Here is a 16,657-nt window from a genome sequence, read left to right as displayed (position 1 = left end):
CCTAAAGAAGCAAAACTAACAAGGCATCTCACGGCACCTTACAAGCTAGCAGACATATTTTGGCTTAAGTTGACAATTCTATTTATAGGGCAGTGTCCAACACTGCTACTTCGCTTATGCCATTGATATAGCATGAGTCTAATTAAGCTCTAGTGTCATGCTAATAACATATGCTGGGGCTGTGGGTTTTCTGAGGAAGCTTGTCGTGGCAGCATATGCTTTTGGCAATTTGCTAGGGGTCACTTACAGTAACAACTGTGTTAATGGCATCAGCTGAGCAGCAGCATTGGATACTGCCCATAATACATAAGTATAGTACTTCGTATATTACGCACATCCCAGCAGAGGTGCAGAACCAGAGGCCCAAGAGCCAAATCTGGCCTGTCAGAGGTCTCAATCCAGTTCATCGGGGTTACGCAGATGGCCACGCCATGTCACTTGGACCCACCCCTTTCTCCATAATCACTTGGCAGTTCCCCGACATCAAATAGGAGATGTTATGCTGAGTTGCTCGTGCACTGTTTTGTTTTAAAGTGGAGGTGCAGAACATCAGGTCAATAGGCCAAATCCGGCTTGTCTGGGGACCCAATCCAGCCCTCCAAGTTTCCCCAGAAAGCCATGCCCCCTTTCCCTGGCCACATCCACTTCTCCTCAACTACTAGTTGTTTGTTTCCTGGCATTTCTGTTCTCCCCCGCCCCAGTCTAAAATCTTCACATGCCTCTCCTAAGACTTCATTCTTAGCACTAACAACTTTAAGCTAAACCATGCTGTTGTTTATGGTATTGTTGCCCCTGTTCCTTTTGGCCCCTCCCCTTTTGCCTCTGGCCCTGCCCACCCCTGGAATGTGCCCCCCCGCGAGTTTCTTAGAAATGGAATCCGGCCTTCATGCGGGAAGAGGTTCCACGCCCTTGCGGTAGTGCCAAACAGCCACAAAATGCTGGATGGATCTGTGAGACTTTTATGCCCATCTTCAACGTAGACAAGAGAAGAAGCCCACTCACAACATCAGCAGTTTGTGACCTTTCCTTCCTAGCTACGCCAAGTGAATTTAGTGCCTGTAGTGCAAGAGAAACCCATGAAGTGGATTAAGACCCCAAAAAATGAACGGAATCAAATTGATTGATTCGGAATTAAGCGTCCGCGGCAGACCAAAGGACAGCTAGCGATATCTTTCTGCGAGGATTTTTAATTGGAGACACGGCTCAGCAATACCACTCATTTGCTCTGGCCTGTTCCAAAGCTGCCTCCAAACCCCTTACCTCTACAAATCCAGTTACCTCGACAACTTTGCAGACGCAACCTCAAAGAGGAGGGAAAGAGAAGAGAAAGGGTGCATGTCAGTGAGAGGGGAGGGGACTGGAGGACTGGGGATGCTAGTTATCCCCAGCCTCCATCTTTACCTGACACCTTCCTAGCTAAAATGCATGGCAAGAGGTGCACAGAAGTGAAGATTGCCTCCTGCTCTTCATAGGATTCCTGAGTTCAGTTGCTGATGGGAATCCCGATAGGCCCACTGAGGCCTTAGCTAGACCTACCTTTTGTTCCGGGACAGAGGACGGCAGATCTCACGTTGGAATTAACGCGAGATCTCTCCCCCGTTTACATGTAAGGCACGACGATCTCAGGAAGAGAGGCGTCGCGCCCGCCATTTTTAAAAATTTTGTTAAAGCGACAGCAGCGCACAAACGGTCATGCGCAAAGGTAAGTGGTTTTGTAAATTTAAATTAATTCCCCAGCTCCCCCCACCCCACCCACGATGGGCGCAGCGCTCCTGAGGAGCACTGCGCCCCATGCGAGGCTCCCGGCTCTGCGTGAGTAATCGCGCAGAACGGGGTCAAGCCGCGGAAATGGGCCACACATTCCACAGTCTCGGGCTCAGCCCATGACCGCGGAAAAAGCGGGCCCAAAGGTGAGGCCTTTATCCTGGGACAACAGAGGGATGATCCCTTCCTGATCCCGGACACACAGGGATGATCCCGGGGTTCACCCTGGGATATAGCCTGGTCTAGCTAAGGCCTGAGAGGGCCTTTTATGTGGTGGCCCCCCAAATATGGAATGATCTCCCCGATGAGCCTTGTCTGGTGCCAACATTGTTATCTTTTCAGCGGCAGTTCAAGACTTTTCTCTTCTCCCAGGCAGGCAGTTAACAACATATGCTGAGGTGTGTTTTTTTAACTGACCCCCCAGAATAGTTGTTTTAAATGGATATTAGGTTTTTTTATGCTTTTGATGGTTTTAATTTTTTGTATATTTGTTTTTAATGTTCACTGTTTTTAATTTCTGTAAACTGCCCAGAGAGCTTCAGCTATGGGGCAGTATAGAAGTGTAATAAATACATAAATAAATAAATATTAATTGCAAAGCAACTGTTGTGCTTTTCAGTAGAAGCAGAGTGTTAAGATGGACAGGTGAGGAGTCTGCAGGGATGCCCTCGATATCTGACAGGCATCAGCCGCAGAGAACGATAGGTGGGCTGCACATGCCTCGCTCAAACAGCCTCCGTGCTGCTTTGTTTAAATTGGCTGTTGCTGGATCCGGTATCGGTTCTATGCCGGCAAGCTTCCGGCAGGGTTTTACATACAAAATAAAAGAAAGCCCTTCAGAGCATGGGCTCTCCTGCACCGAAATGTAGACCCGCTCATCCCATCCGCTTAAAAGAAAACCTGAGAAAACACTCAGAGCTTTTTAGGAAGCAACGCGGAACAAGACTACCCCCTCATGTCCTGCGGAAGAAAACCACACGGCACTTGCAAAGTTGGATGTACTTCACGGCAAGAGCCCACGTCTCTGGCCCCTGAGCTACGCACCTGAAAAGATGCATATCGTGGCACCGCACGTGACGTGGAATGTTTTGCTTTTGTCGATCAGCCTCCTGGTTTTTCGGCTGGACACCTGGGAAAAGAAGAGCACAAACCCATCTAGAAGTGAGGAAGGGCTTAATCCCAGGGCTCATCTACACCAAGCAGGATTATTATTACTATTATTATTATTATTATTATTATTATTATTATTATTATTATATAAAGCACCATCAGTGTACATGGTGCTGTACAGAGTAAAACAGTAAAATACTGCAGGATCTTCACTACTGCTTTATAGTGGTACTACTGAAGTGCACTGACAACTGTTGAGGCCCATTGACACATCTACACCAAGCAGGATATTGCACTATGAAAGCGGTATATAAAAGGCAGGAGCCACACTACTGCTTTATAGCAGTATTGAAGTGCACTGACAATTGTTGGGGCCCATAGACACAGACCCTATACGGCTATCATACTGCTTTCATAGTGCAATATCCAGCTTGGTGTAGGTGTGTCATGGGCCCCAACAATTGTCAGTGCACTTCAATACCGCTATAAAGCAGTAGCGTGGCTCCTGCCTTTTATATACCGCTTTCATACCACTTTCTTAGTAGAATATCCTGCTTGGTGTAGATGAGCCCCAAGTCAGATCAATTCCAGGGTGAAAGGTGAAAGGTGAGATGCTATTCACCGAAATGCTATGCCCCCATCAGATGTTCCTTGTACATGGAAAGTCAGCACATCAGTGGGAAAGGATTCCAGCCTACAGTTCCCTCTGACATGCTAGATTTCTACATTTGGGGTGGGCAAGAGTTTATTATTTATTTATTTATTTATTAATTACATTTGTATACCGCCCAATAGCTGGAGCTCTCTGGGCGGTTCACCTGGGAAAAGAAGAGCACAAACCCATCTAGAAGTGAGGAAGGGCTTAATCCCAGGGCTCATCTACACCAAGCAGGATTATTATTATTATTATTATTATTATTATTATTGTTGTTGTTGTTGTTGTTGTTGTTGTTGTTGTTATTATTATTATTACATTATCAATAATAATAATAATTTGGGGAAGTGTTTGAACATTCACCCTAAGTCTTAAATGGTACAATCTCAGGCATCCATTAGGTCATACGATTCTTCTATATTTACAGACTCCTCTCTGCCAAGCCTCTTTCAGAGTTTTGCCAATGAACCCAGTTTCCACGTGCTGGAACATGAACAACCATCTCTGCAATGCCTATTCCATAGGCGCACACACGCGCACACACACAGGCACACACTATGTGGAATCAAAAATAAAGCTGGTGTTGGGAAGATTTTAGACTCATAAAAACGTGAGCCAAATTTCCCACCAATTTCTGTAGCACTTTGGAAAATGGCGTCTCCCATGGACCACTGGAGTCTTTCATCCTAATACACTGCTACTTCCCTCTCCCAGCGTCCAGAGAACCACTGACTGGTCAAACCAGTATATAATGTCTAAAGGGAATGGGTTGGAGATCTGGGACTAGGTGGGTGGAAGAGAAGGGGTTCATAGTGGGCAGGGGTGAATTTGGCTGTGGCGCAAAACTAAGCCAAGACTGGTATCACAACAGTGATAGGCTAAATGCTCACTCCCGATAATACCACAGATTGAAGAGCTTCCAATGCTTTCAACATTTGAATGGGTGGTGTATAGACGCCACCCACAAATGAACAGTTATTTTATTTACAATGTGTGTATACTGCTGTACATCCAAAGATTTCAGAACGGTGAACTGCAGGATTAAAAACACTATGTTAAAATGACTATTTTTAAAAAAAGAAAGAAGGAAAACAGAAACAGAGTTGTGATAACAGTGAGTTTTGATAACCCGCAGCCGGTCACTCAAGGAAGGCTTCCTAAAATAACAACATTTTCAGGAGGCGCCGGAAGCAGCCCAACTTTGGTACCTGCCTGTCCTCATTTGGATATTTGGCCTGCTTGTATTGAAGTTTATGTCTAATTCTTAGAAACCTGCATTGTATTTATATACATGTAGCATACGCACATTTCTGATGTATGCATTGAAATTGACTCGTTTTCTCTCTCATTCTTTTTTCTTTTCTTGTCTTTTGACAAAATCGTATAATTAAAAATAAGTTGTTGTTTTTTAAAAAAGTAAGAAGTAGCCACACTTCGATTGTTCTCTCTTACCTTCCGAGATCCTCGGAGGGAGGCCAGGAGAATCCGGCACATGGGCAACAGGACCAGGCTGCAGTTGAGGTTGAGGACAGACGCAGAAGCTCTGCTGAGGCACAATCCTAGCTGAACAAAAACAGCAAGGGTTAGGATCCAGCCTGATCCCAAATAGAACATGGGCCATGTATTATGGCCTGGGGAGAGACCATAATTCTGTGGGCCCCAAAAAACACCCATCATGCACTGCATGCAGAAGGCCCCTGACATCTCCAGTGAAAGGGAGCTCAGGTAGCAAGAGATGGAACAGGCTGTTCTCTACTGGGGTAGCTGGAGAGTTACTGCCAGTCAAGACAGGGATAGATGGACAATTGGCTGGTCAAATAGATTCATAGCTTTGTGTTGCCCCGGCTGTGGGCTTTCCAGTTTCCAGGGTTGCCAAGGAGACAAAAGTAGCCAGACTCACAGGTTTGCTTACCAGGAGACTAACTTATTAGAATATTACACGTATCCTAATACAAGTGGACTAGACTGCGAAAGCTTCCTGCACAAAAGACCCTCCAGCAAAATCTGGACACCCCACCCCACCCGTGTGGGGGTGGGGTGACCTGGGCACAAGAACAATTATAGCATAACTGAACTTGGCATTGCTGCCAAGTTGAGCAAGTGATGGATTGCAACGCTACTAATAACATAGCAGTTCTTCTCATCATAGGAATCCATAGCATAAGTCTACATTGTTGTAATAAACAGGGCACTACTTGGCATTTCTTTGGCACACATAAGGCTCTTCTTCACCCAGGTGCGCTTACTAATTGGACAAAGGGGCTGGAATGTCAGCTTGTTAGAGCTTCCAGATACAGCACCAGGCTACACAGATAAGGCACTTGCTGTTCTCATGAGATCACAGTAATTGTGCTTCGACCCATTTTTCCCATAACACAAAGGGATGTTGCTGACTGGTACAGAAGGCAATAACAGTTCGCAAGCTTAGAAGCAGAAGCACAGTGGCCAACTAGCTGTCACCTAGTAACCCACAAGCACCCTCCAACCCATGTTCCCCAGAAACTGTTGTATATAGGCATACTGCTTTGGATGATGGAGGTAGTAGGGTGACCAAATGAAAAGGAGGACAGGGCTCCTGTATCTTTAACAGTTGTATTAAAAAGGGAATTTCAACAGGTGTCATTTGTATATATGGAGAACCTGGTGAAATTTCCTCTGCAGGTGCCCTGCCCTCTTTTAAATCTGGTCACTCTATTATAGCTCCTGCAGCTTTCACTGTGGTGATGAAGAGGGAATTTCACCACGTTCTCCACATATACGAATGACACCTGCTGAAATTCCCTTTTCTATGCAACTGTTAAAGATACAGGAGCCCTGTCCTCCTTTCCATATGGTCACCCTAGGAGGTAGCACATAGCCATCAGGACTAGTAGCCATCAATAGCCTTCTCCTCCAAGGCTTTATCCAACCCCCTTTTAAAACCTTCCAGATTGGTGGCCATCACTACATTTTGTGGTAGCTAATTCCAATGTTTAACTCTGCGCTGCGTGAAGAAGTCCTTCCTTTTATCTGGCCTGAACCTCTCACCAGTCAGCTTCACGGGGTGACCCCACCGGGTTCTAGTATTATGAGAGAGGGAGAAAAATATCTCCCTCTCCATATTCTCCACACTATGCATTATTTAGTTTTAATTTTGATCAGACTGGCTTTATGCTGCTTCATTCATCCGCTGCATCCGAAAGCTGCTGTCCTTTTGTATTGTCAAGTGTTTTGGGGTTAATTTTATTTTGGGTCAGCAGCCGTGGAAAACTTCATTTCAGGAGCAGGAGATGCATTTTTTGATGAAAATAAAATAAATAGAAACCTGCTTTTTTTGCCCTTTCTCTCCCTTCTCTCCTTTTTAAAAACACGCAAACTGAGATTCAAAGAATGTAGGATTCTCTGCCCAGCACCAAATCCTGTTCTTTCTTATAATCACGAAACAGAACCTGAACTTTCTATGTGTGAAATACGTTTTTACCCATGAGCTATGGGCCTCCTCTGAACTGTTTAGAATACTGCCCGGATATTTTCCTTTAGATCTCTGAACACAAGAAGGTACATGCTAAATCAGATCAAAGGTCTATCTAGTCCAGCATTCTGTTCACACAGTAGCTGAAAATAAGGTTCTGATTTTGCCCCAATGGAAGAGAGAGTATAACCAGAGCTGACTTAAGGCTATTTAAACATTTAATATTTTTGAAAATATATTTGAAAACTCAAGCAGTAAAACAGTGAATGCCCTCCAACGTTTAAATCAAATGAAAACATGCCGCATGGGAATTAATAAGATATGAATGGTTTATGGAGAAAAGTAAGTGCAAAAGAACATCACTTAAGAACATAAGAAGAGCCCTGCTGGATCAGACCAAGGGTCCATCTAGTCCAGAACCCTGTTCACACAGTGGCCAACCAGCCATACAGAAGTAAAATGTGAGCATGTCCTGACTACAAAGAAAATACATTTGTACACATAGACCACAAAGCTGCATGTCAGTTACGTGCAAAGATTATACTATGCAAAGTAAACTACAATTTAACTCTTGCTGAGAATATAAGGAAAACTATAGCATCAAATAAAATAGGCATGACATAAAAAAAAAGTTATACTAGGCTGAACTAGCAGCAATTTGAGTTTTTACTTAGCAAGACGTAGCGATGGGCACTCACTTGAGTGGAGATTTAATAGGGGATTCGACAGATTTATGGAAGATAAGGCCTTCAGTGGTTGCTAGTCATGATGGGTGTATGGATGGGGTTGCACTGCCTCTGAAAGAACAGGTTCGTAGTTTGGGTGTACTCTTAGACCCATTTCTGTCGTTGGAGGCTCAAGTAGCCGCCACGGCTCGGAGTGCCTTTTACCATCTTCGGTTGGTTCGCCAACTACGGCCTCTCCTGGACAGGGATAGCTTGACCACAGTGGTACAGGCATTGGTAACCTCAAGATTGGATTACTGCAACGCGCTCTATGTGGAGCTGCCCTTGAAGCTGCACCGGAAGCTGGAGCTAGTGCAGAATGCTGCAGCTCGGCTGTTGTCTGGAGCTGCCCCTTTCCAGCATGTAACTCCTCTGCTGAGGGAACTGCACTGGCTGCCTATTCGCTACCAGGCCAGGTTTTAGGTTCTTGTACTTGTGTACAAAGCCCTAAACAACTTGGGACCAGGATACCTGAGAGAGCGCCTTCTCCCTTACCAACCTGCCCGGTCACTGAGGTCATCCGAGGGCCTGCTCCTGGTGGTTCCACCCAGATCCATCCTCCCATTGGAATCCACCAGGGGAAGAGCCTTCAGCGTGGTGGCGCCCCTCCTGTGGAATTCCCTGCCTCTGGAGGTCAGGCAGGCGCCAACCTTGTACGCCTTTCGGCGCCTCCTGAAAACATCTTTATTCCAAGAAGCCTTTCTTTAACATGCAGCCTTGGATTACTGTTATTGCTTCTTTTAAATTTTGTTTTAACTGTTTTATTCTGTTTTTACTTTCATTTTACCTTGTACACCGCTCTGAAATTTTTCAATGGGGAGTAGTATATAAATATTCTAAATCATCATCATCATCATCATCATCATCATCATCTCCATCACACCAGCATTTTATTGCATTGTTGTCCTGCCTTGTTTATCATTTTGCCCTGTGACACTCACACAACATCGTCCCTGTCCTGCAGTTGTCTCACCTCTTCCCCTCCCTTTTCTGTCTTTTTCTAGAGCAGGGAAAGTGTGATTTATTTTCTCCGTGTCAAATAAAAGCGCCCTTCCCTCCCCGTGTATTGCCATTCTCGTGCTATGTTGCTTTTGTTGGGGGTGGTCCTCCTGACGAGAGACTCCAGCTTGCTGAGTCTGTCGGTTGAACGAACGGACTTGTGCTGAGCTGGTGGAACTTTTGCTGCTCCAACCCCACCCTCGTTGCCCACAGGAACAGTGCTCATTAAACGCTGAATTGGTGAAATCCTAGACAAAGCCAGAGTGAGGGGAGAAGGCAACCACGTCCATCACCCGACAAGAACCAATGACCTCAAGAGGGAAAGAGAAGGGGCGGGTGCAATACCAGGAGAGCAAACAACAGCAGCAATCATGAAAGAGACCAAATGTTTCTCAGAAATTGGATTTGGGCCTCAGAGTGTAAGAGAGCAATTGTGATGTGATGGCCAGAGTGTCGGACTGGGAGTTGGGAGATCTGGGTTCTAGTCCCCATTTGGCCATGGAAGCTCACTGGGTGACGTTGGGCCAGTCACAGACTCTCAGCCCAACCTACCTCACAGGGTTGTTGTTGTGAGGATAAAATGGAGAGGAGGAGGATTATGTACGCCCCCTTGGGTTCCTTGGAGGAAAAAATGTGGGATATAAATGTATTTACGTATTTATTTATTTAAAGCATTTTTATAGTGCTGCCTCACCATTTCTGGCATCGAGGCACTTTACAATAACATATAAAACAATTCCATTAAAACCTTCAACCCACATTAAGACAATTCCATTAAAACCCTCACCCTCAAACCATTAAAATGTAATAAATAAATTAAAAAGAAGTTCAACAACCCTTCCAAATGATGTGGACATACAACATGGTAGCGCCTTTCTGGCCTGACGTGATTGTACACATTAACTTTCTGCTAGAAACCTCATTGAAAGTTGCAGAAGTCTATGAGCTTTTACATAACATACCAATGGTGTGTCACCTATCAGATAGTCAAAGGAAACGGGTCAGCATACCTTTATGATAACTATGAGACTCACACTTCAAGGTTGGAGGGAGATCAACACTAGCTCCACCCGGATAGCAATTCTGAGTTCTAGGCAGCATATATTTATTTGTACGCATTAAGAACTTGCAATTTTGGCCTGTTACTGAGAGCTAAAGTAGTTGTCCTAATCCTAACCACCTTTGTAACCCCAAAGTTTCTGGAGACATTGTACCGCCATTCTCCCTCCTTTTAAAAAATTCATTGTTGTTTTTATATCAAGGGGGGGACCCTATTCACAGCAATAACAAAAATGTTAAAGGCCGCTATAGTGGCAACTTCTGAAATGTTTAATACTGGGGGGTGAAGGAGCAGATGGTGGACAAGATGGCATCCTACCCACCATTGCACCTCCAAAGCTGACCAAATGGGCAATTCAACACTGGCTTTGAAGCAGCATCTTCTACTGCAACTGAAGGCACGTAGCTGTGGCCTGCTCCCTGCCACCCAACCACCCCTTTAGCATCTGCCACCTGAGGCACCTGTCTCCCTTTGCTTAATGGTAAGTAAGGATGTCGTGAGAATTTGGGGGGGGGAGGGCAGAGGGGTTAAACAGACTCCCCCTGTGCCCACCCAGGCTCAGGCCCAGTTCACTGAGCACAGAGCTGCTCGTTGAGTGCCCCATGGCTCAATGAGAGCCCAAGGAAGCCGCCCGCTTCTTATCGAGCCACCATTTTATGCAACAATATCCATGCCTGTAACGTTGCACAAAATGGCCCCTTTATGGCCGCCGTTGACACAACACTCCTGCAACACCACCGCCTCACATGCAAGGCTTTGACGCGCACACCTCCCTCAGGCTAAGCACCACCACTTAAATACCTGAGGAAGGGAGTAAAAACAAAAGTATAACCTTTCCCTTTTAGCAGAGGGAAAAGGTAAGGAGATTTGGAAAAGGGCTTTTCTGTGAATATAGCAGGCTAAAGGCTTAATGTAATGTGCTTATGTATGAACAACTAGAGCAGGAGACACAGCCAAACTGACACGTGGTTTTATGGAAGCAAAATAAAGAAAATGTTTATTGTTGTTTACAGTTCTTGGTTCCATTGAATTCTATTCCAATCCTGCCTATTCTTAAGAATACTGGTAGTAACCAATCTAATAATAACAATCCTTAGTCCCTATGATCTTATTTTCACTCACTCCTCACACAACTCCTGACAAAAAAATCACCCAGCTAAACACATCTACCCTCCAAACCCAATCACCAACTGAACCCCTCAAACCACTCAGTTCCCCCATATATAGACTCCTCCCCCCTTTCCACAGCATCACCAGCCACGCCCACTCAGTCCAACATTCCGCACTCTCTAGACATACTCAACGCAGACACACCTAAGGGAATAGAAATGTGAGTAACGCCACAACTCCCTTCCCAGAAATGCCACATCCGCCATTCTGGAGCAAAATGGCAGCTCAGTAAGAGGATAGATGGCGCCGTGGCTTCATCAGGTGCTCAACAAGCCATTGAGAAGCTCACGCAGCACCGCAAGACGGAGCAGGTGGCAGCTTGATGAGCGCCCAATGAAGTTGAACGTGAGTGAGTCCGTCCATCCCTAATGGCAGGGCCGGCTCTGAGAAGGAGAGCAGCCGATCCTTGGTATGAGAATTTGGGTCTCATAACCATGTCCCTATTGTCATTGGTAAAATGTTGGAGGCTGTAGGTCTATACAGTTTCAAAATCCAAACTTGCGGGACAGACAACTCTTCGAGAGAAAAACAAAGCTTTTCCGTTCCCTCCTACTATGAGGCGGGGGAGGCAGAGAAGAGAAAGGCTGCACTAATGTTAGAGAGGAGGATGTACATCCTCCTCATTATGCTCTATTTTATCAAGGGACAACAAATTAATGGAACATCTGGAACATATTCTAAGCAAGAAATAAAGAGGATATATTATAATGCAATGCAAAAGCATTCTCCGAAGAGTTGACAAGACAGCAAGCAAAGAAAGGAATCCCTTTCATTCCCAAGTCCATGAATGGCATCATTTCGCAAATATTCTTCTTGCGAGCACCCAGTTATTTAAGAGGTCTATTTGTCAGCTTTCACAGAACCATAGAATAGTAGAGTTGGAAGGGGCCTATGAGGTCATCAAAACCAACCCCCTGCTCAGTGCAGGAATCCACTTTAAAGCATGCCTGACAGGTAGCTGTCCAGCTGCATGCTGTCAGGTATGCTTTAAAGTGGATTCCTGCATTGAGCAGAGGGTTGGACTCAATGGCCTTCTAAGCCCCTTCCAACTCTACTATTCTATGATTCTATGCATCTTGAATGCCCTTAATGTGGGAGTGATCATGACCTCCCTAGGTAACTGGTTCCATGGTCATACTGCTCTAACAGTCAGGACGTTTTTCCTGATGTCCAGCCAGAATCTGGCTTCCTGTAACTTGAGCCCGTTATTCTGTGTCCTGCACTCTGGGATGATTGAGAAGAGATCCTGGCCCTCCTCTGTGTGACCACCTTTCAAGTATTTCATAGTATCATAGAACAGGGTGGGATATTTCAAGAGGCCATTTGCGCACAGCTCTACATAGCACCCAAGGCTGGCCAAGTTATTTTGGCGCCTGAGGTAGAAAACCCCACAAGCATTTCTCCTAGGAGAGGGCATGGGGGAAATACAATGATAACAAATCAAGGGCCTGTTCAGACAACATGCTAAGCCATGGTTAGGCTGCTAACCCTTTTGCAGCAAATGGTTAGTGAGCGTGTTTAAACCGTGGTTATGTAGCCGCCATGGTTAGGAATGGTTCACACGACACGCTAAGCCATAATGTTCAGCTCAACATGCTTAACCACCGTGGCTTAGAATGTCGTCTGAACATTATTATTATTATTATTATTATTATTAATTTATATAGCACCATCAGTGTACATGGTGCTGTACAGAGTAAAACAGTAAATAGCAAGACCCTGCCGCATAGGCTTACAATGAACAGTGTCTAAATCACTAACAAGTTCCTGCCCTTTCACAACAACCAAGACCAGCTGCCTTCACACCTTAGTTTTTTTAAATTCAGGTACAAAAAGTTTGAGAGTTTACATGATGAATCATATGCACGATGCCAAAAATTATGCATAACACATGCACGTCTCAATGTAAAGGTTTCCTCAGAAAACACACAGAAAGGACAATTAGAAAAGCTTTTTGCCTTAGACCCACAGCTGTCTCTCAATCTTGGCTCGCCAACTGTAAAATGAGAATGACAGTGCCCTACTGGTGTGGGGCATAGCAGTACAAAGATTGCAAAGTTCTTTGAAAATTAATAGGAGCCGTGATGGTGGAAAACAGGGCAGAGGGGCAGTAGATATGACCATCCTGAAAGAAGGCATAGCTGGCTTGCTGATACAATGAATAGGATCAGTCTACGCTGCAACTTTTTGTTGTGGGTCCCATTTGTATAGCCGGTGAGTAAAAGGAAGCTGTAGTAACCCAATCTAGGACATGGACTGAGGGTTTATACCAGCCTTCTCCAACTTGGGACACCACAGATGTTTTGGACTAACACTCCAAGCTTTCTTGGCCAGGGGCCATGCTGGCAGAGGTGATGGGAGTTGGAGTCCCAAACTCCTGAGGGGCACAAAGCTAGAATTCGCCCATTTTTATCGGTCTCTTCCGCCAAGACTCTCATTCATGCCTTGATTATTTCTCGCTTAGACTATTGTAATCTCCTGTTGACTAGTCTTCCTTCTTCTCATCTTTCCCCATTGGTGTCCATTCATCATTCTGCGGCTAAGATTATTTTTCTGTCTCGTCATTTTCATCACGCCACCTGGCTTCTAAAATCCCTTCCCTGGCTCCCTATCTCCTACAGAATTCAATACAAGCTTCTCCTTTTGACTTTTAAAGCTTGTCATAGTCTGGCTCCTCCCTATCTCTCATCTCTTATTTCACCTTACTGTCCAGCTCGCACCCTTCGCTCTCATAACACTATGTCTCTTACTCGCCCAAGAGTGTCTACTTCTCTGGCTCGTCTTCGCCCGTTTTCGCTCGCTGCCCCCTAGGCCTGGAATTCTCTTCCAGCGCATCTGCGAACCGTGATGTCGATCCCAGTTTTGAAGTCTTACTTGAAAACGTTTCTTTTCTCGAAAGCTTATAATCCGTAGTGTGACGATACTAGTTTTTATTATTAGTTTTATTGTCCCCCATGCTGGTTGGCCTTTCCCCTCCCTCTTTGTTTGTTATTGTGATTTTGGAATGCAAGCCACATGGCAGGGTGTTTTGTATTCTGTTTTATTTTGTTCTGTACAGCACCATGAACATTGATGGTGCTATATAAATTTGGGATGTGCTCCGCTTCTAATCGGACCGGCGAATTAGAAGCGGAGCGGGGGGCTTCGCCTGCCCTTAAGGCGGAGGCGAAGAGGATTGGGGGGCCGGAGGAGCGTGGCAAAAAGGATCGAGGTGAAGGCGGATCCTTCGCCTCGATCCGGAGCTCCGCTGGAAAGGTAAGTGGCGTTTACCGGGCCCTGCCGCTGTCGCTGTCGCCCATGCGGCGACAGCAGCAGGGCGTGGTAAACCCCGCCTCCTCTCCCTTACCTGCCTCCATCCGCGATCCGTCAGCATCTTCAATTGAGCCCGTGGTTCCAGCAGGAAGTCTGGGCCGCTTGCGGCCCAGACTTCCTGGTGGAACCGCGGGCTCAATTGAAGACGGCGACGGACCGCAGACGGAGGCAGGTAAGGCCCCCCTCCCCCTTACCGGGCTCTGCCGCCATCGTCGCATGGGCGGCGATGGCGGCAGGGCCTGGTAACCCCCCCATGGGGGGGGAACGGAGCTCCGATCCAGATCCAGAGCTCCGAGCGGAGCGGAGTGGGCACAGGCGGAGTGGGGGCAGGGCGGAGCGGGCCGATCCGAAAATGGCGGATCTGCAAGTGAAGCGGAGTGGGGGGTCCGTGCACACCCCTAACATAAATAAATAATAATAATAGCGCCTACCAAGTCATTGCCACCTGCCCTTGCTTGTGGTGCTGCGCGAGCTTCTTCGTGGCCCACTAAGCAGCTGACAAAGCTGTGGAGCCACCCGCCCTCGTCCGGAGCCGCCCTCGTGCGCAACAATGGGCACACCGGGGATTGCACATTTTCAAAGTTGTGGAAATGGCGGCCGCCAAGGCCCCATTTATGCAGCATTTTGCTCCATTCACGCCTTTAACGTTGCGTGAATGGGGCCTTTACAGCCACCATTTTCTGCAACTTTGAAAATGCGCAATTTCCGGAGCGCCATGGTTGTGCAAAATGGCGGCTCTGGACAAGAACGGGCCCCGCAGCTTTCCCTGGCCATGAATAAGCTCACGCAGACCACGTGCAGGGGTGGTGTGCCAAACTGGGTCTGGTGGGGGGAGTCCACTGGACTTTTGGACCAATTTGGACACCCACAATGTCCCTACACAAGGCTGGGGATGTCTGATTTATAGCCCACCTCCCCCCATAATAGCGAAGCATGAAGTCATTTTGCCTAAACTCTTTTTTCCCCCTCCTTTCTTTTTTCTTTCTCCTCATTCTTTTTCTTTTCTTTTCCTTCAGCTGGCGGGGCTTTCTGAATTAACCGCACCAGGACTCATGAGAACGAGACGTAAAGGATGAGGAGGTTCATGTAAAAAAGAGAGAGAGGGAGAGAGGGGAACACACACACACAAAAGAAAACGAAATATCTCTCGAGAAAAATATCCATCAGGAGAGCTGGCCGTGTGAGCGCTTGCCGGAACAGACCCACGAGGTGGGTAAAAGTTACCATGACTAGCAGTGCAAGTCCGGCCATGCGCTGAATGGGCTCCTAGGCCAGATATGAGAAACCATGCCTGCAGCTGGGAGCTGGAGGAGGGGTGGGGGTGGGGAGGAGAGGAGAGGGGAGTTTCTGCTTTCCCAGACCCCTGACAAAGTCCTTTCCTCAATTCAAATACAGAAACCAGCCCTTTTGTCCTCCTCTTCCCACCCCCCGCAGAATTCCTCCTTTCCCCAACCAAATCCCACCGCCTTCCACCTTTTTATGAGTCACTGGGAAGCCCCAAATCAAAGCCGGATTAGCCAGGAGTTTCCATTTCCCTCCTGTTCCCATGGTCCCAAGAAAAGAGAGGGGGGAGAGGGGGGGTGGAGAACAGTGTTCCACTACTTACCCCCAACATCTGATGCAGATAGTAATACTGCTGCTCGTGATAATATCGCCGGAACGTTTTCCAAAACAGCCCCACGTTGAGTGACAACCAGAGCAGCTGAAGGGAGTGCAAGGCGGCGGGGGGGGGGGGGGGGACGGGGACGGGACAGAGAGAGAACAAGGATTTTTTTAAAAAAATATACAATCAACAGTAAGTAGAAACCACATGTACAAAACCAGGGGGGATCTACACTACTGCTTTTAAAGCTCTTTAAAGCACTTTGAAAACGTTTTGAAAACTGTATATGCAGTGTGTCCTGGGCCCCAACAGCTGTCAAAACTGTTATAAAGCGCTTTAAAGCAGTAGTGTAGATCCCCCCGAGAACTGCCTCCAACACAGAGAAGACAAGGGCAACGTGTTATTCGGACCCAGAAGCTGAATGGGAAAGTCAGCCAGACCCAAAAAGACTTTTTTAAAAAAAAGATGATAAAAGCAGATGGGGTTGGGGATAGGGGGTGGATACAGCCAAGCCCTCCTGGCTGTGTTTTGGTGTGATTTCCAACCGTTTGCATGTAACGCTACTTGATTTCAGAGACTCTTGCCGTGGATATAGAATTTGCAGGTACGGATTCAGAGATAGAGAGGAGAGAACTCAAACGTCACAAAACTAGAGACCAATTAGGAGGGGAAAGTGTAGGTTTTCCCAGCAATCAGTCTTGCCATCTTCAAATTACTCCCCCTATTTTTGCTCAACTTTTTAAGATTGTAAGAAGTGCCCTGTTGGATCAGACTGAGGGTCCATCTGGTCCAGCACTCTGTTCATACA

At 46.5% G+C, this 16,657-nt stretch overlaps 1 protein-coding gene across 1 annotated transcript in view; it reads right to left on the bottom strand.

Annotated features, from left to right (window-relative positions):
* NOX4 (NADPH oxidase 4) overlaps window positions 1-15,942 on the bottom strand; it is a 132,512-nt gene extending 116,570 nt beyond the window's left edge. The window contains exons 1-3 of the mRNA XM_063127852.1: window positions 15,853-15,942; window positions 4,982-5,092; window positions 2,809-2,893 (exon numbers count right to left, since the gene is read on the bottom strand). Coding sequence (XP_062983922.1) covers window positions 2,809-2,893; window positions 4,982-5,092; window positions 15,853-15,861 — 205 coding nt within the window. The 5' untranslated portion in view covers window positions 15,862-15,942. The remainder of the gene's footprint in view (window positions 1-2,808; window positions 2,894-4,981; window positions 5,093-15,852) is intronic.
* Window positions 15,943-16,657: the final 715 nt, after the last annotated feature.

Source organism: Elgaria multicarinata, chromosome 5, assembly GCF_023053635.1.
Source record: "Elgaria multicarinata webbii isolate HBS135686 ecotype San Diego chromosome 5, rElgMul1.1.pri, whole genome shotgun sequence".
In the NCBI taxonomy this organism is placed as follows: Eukaryota; Metazoa; Chordata; class Lepidosauria; order Squamata; family Anguidae; genus Elgaria; species Elgaria multicarinata.
The sequence above is the reverse complement of the archived record's forward strand: the minus strand, read 5'-3'. Positions and strand labels throughout refer to the sequence as shown.